This window comes from Fulmarus glacialis, unplaced genomic scaffold (genome assembly GCF_000690835.1).
Source record: "Fulmarus glacialis isolate BGI_N327 unplaced genomic scaffold, ASM69083v1 scaffold5871, whole genome shotgun sequence".
In the NCBI taxonomy this organism is placed as follows: Eukaryota; Metazoa; Chordata; class Aves; order Procellariiformes; family Procellariidae; genus Fulmarus; species Fulmarus glacialis.
Genome location: NW_009192045.1, coordinates 16,641 through 18,879, shown reverse-complemented (window position 1 = coordinate 18,879; position 2,239 = coordinate 16,641). Strand labels below are relative to the sequence as shown.

General features: G+C 45.1%; 1 protein-coding gene across 1 annotated transcript in view; it reads right to left on the bottom strand.

Annotated features, from left to right (window-relative positions):
- Positions 1-2,239, bottom strand: part of ZNF618 (zinc finger protein 618) — a gene marked incomplete at its 5' end in the record, with an annotated part of 39,401 nt that overhangs the window by 26,436 nt on the left and 10,726 nt on the right. Inside the window, 1 exon segment of the mRNA XM_009586894.1 lies at positions 1,819-2,007. Within this exon segment, the coding sequence (XP_009585189.1) occupies positions 1,819-2,007 (189 nt within the window).

Genomic DNA, 2,239 nt, shown 5'->3' with positions numbered 1-2,239 from the left:
GGTGTTTTTGTCCTCTCCCCCTTTTTTTTTTTTTTTTTTTTTTTGGCCAAGTATGGCAATAAGAAAAAACTGGTTTAATGCACCTCCTTGGACTTACTGTGTCCTTCCCAACCAGGAGAGGGCAGTTGACACAAATTTTCTCTCTCTCTCTCTCTCTCCCCCCCCTCCTCGTACCTGAACCTTTTGCATGTGAAGCACAATTATCTATATAGAGAAAGTAAGTGCCACTCTACTAAGCGTCCATGCAAACGCTGTCAGTGGAGTGGTACTCCACTGTCTCTGGTATTATCCAGGCCCACGTAGAACATCTCTAACTGCAACACTCGGAAGGCATCCCTTCTGGAGACTGTCTTCCTGATAGGTGTTATGGTCAATGCATTTGTACCAGAAATTCAAGAAGCTGCTCGGATTGCATTTGTACAAGACACTGCCTTGAAAGACACCACAGAAATGACGCCACCAGATAGATAGGGTAAGACCCCCAGACTAATATTAGTTTCCTGAAGATCAATTTACCAGGCTCAAGCATCATGTAATTCCTTCCTCCATAGAGGAAGAGAACAGCTCAAGGTTTTTACCCAATGTACTGATACACCTTTTGATTAGAGAAGTGAGGGGGGAAAGTGCCTTTACAAAAAACATCTCCCAGTTACTGCTCAGATGAATCTGGCCTCTGACCCAGGAAGGCTCCCAGTTTTTCCACTTTTGTAAGAGACACGAAACTGGAAGAAGTTGTTTCAAGTTTAAGCAAATAATGAAAAAGGTTTCTCAGCTTTAACTCCTGATTTGGTTGAACTGGATGGACCCCAAATTAGTAGTAGAATCATATAAATGTTTAAGAGGTGCAATAACAATATGGAATCTCAGGACTCACAAGCTGTAAGAATACAGGTCACTCACTGCAACATCTGGTAGCTGCGGATGTGTGTGTCATCTAAGAAAAAGCATCCTTGTTCAGCATCCTGTGGCCTCTCCCACCATAGCCACCTCTGCTACTCGGCCTCTGTCCATGCCAAACATTTCAGGGGCATTTAAACATCAGCTGTTTAATCAGCCCTTCTTCAGATGGAATACGTATCTATCAATCCCACAGATTTAAGAGACTGCTTCCCTGCTGCCTGGACACGTGAACGCTATGTCTCACATCCTATTTATTAATAGTTATTTTTCAGTGCTCTTTGCTTTCTTCTTTTTTATCCTTTCTTTTTTTTTAAGGTTTGATCTTGTTTGGAAGGAGGAAACAGGAACTATGGGAGGATCAACCTTAACTTGAGTCTTCTAACACCTCTGTAATTGTTCTGTACCACTAATTTTGCTGCTGGAGCCCAGCTTATTTCTCGGTGGTTCCTGTGAGGAGTGGAGCACTGTGACAATACCTGTACTCCATTTCCCTTCCTTAGGCACAGGCCTAGCCCTGAAAATATCACCTTGAGGGAAACAAACACTAAATGCCAAACAAAGCTGAAAACCAAACAAAAATCCCATACCTGACAAGCCACTATGCCAATCCTTGTCAGGAATCTCTCCTCAGTTTGTGACACCAGGATTTGAAACAGGGTCTTTTGTACCTCGTGGTTAGCATGATGTTTAAAAAAACCCAACTTGTCACTGGGAAGAGATAATAAAGACCTACTGCTGATCTAAATTTTTATTTATAACGTGCCGAAGGATCTAATCCCCTCAACTGCTTCTGGGAGTAGCTTTTCTGGGACAGTCATGGATGGAGCAGACTGAGTCCAGGAAGGGTCAAAAGCCAACCCAGGGCAGGACTGGACACTAAGCAGTTAAGAAAGTTGATGGTAGAAAGGCAATTGGTACCTGTGATGGCCTTGCTTCCTGGGGATCCAGAATTTGGAGCGCGGAACATCTGGGATTGGGATGCCGGTGGGACACCGGAGGGGGTGCGGTGCAGGAGGGTAGAACATCGGTTTACTGAAGCTGGTGTTTTTTTGCTGGATTGGCTCGCCTGTGTCTTCACTGCCACGAAGAGTGGAGATCGAGAGAACTCTGGATATGAACACTCAGAACTAGTGCCTGGACAGTCAGTCAGCTCCCAGATCGTGTGCCTTCTGGGAAGGTTGGTTTCTAACAGCCATGCTCACGAATCCCTTGCGTGGGGACCTGCAGCGACTGTGGATCTACCGATCCCATGTAACAAAACTGTTTTCCCCACTCACCCGGGGGGACAGATCCTTGAAGCTTGTTAGTTCCCTTCCACACCTTTAACTGCCATGTGACC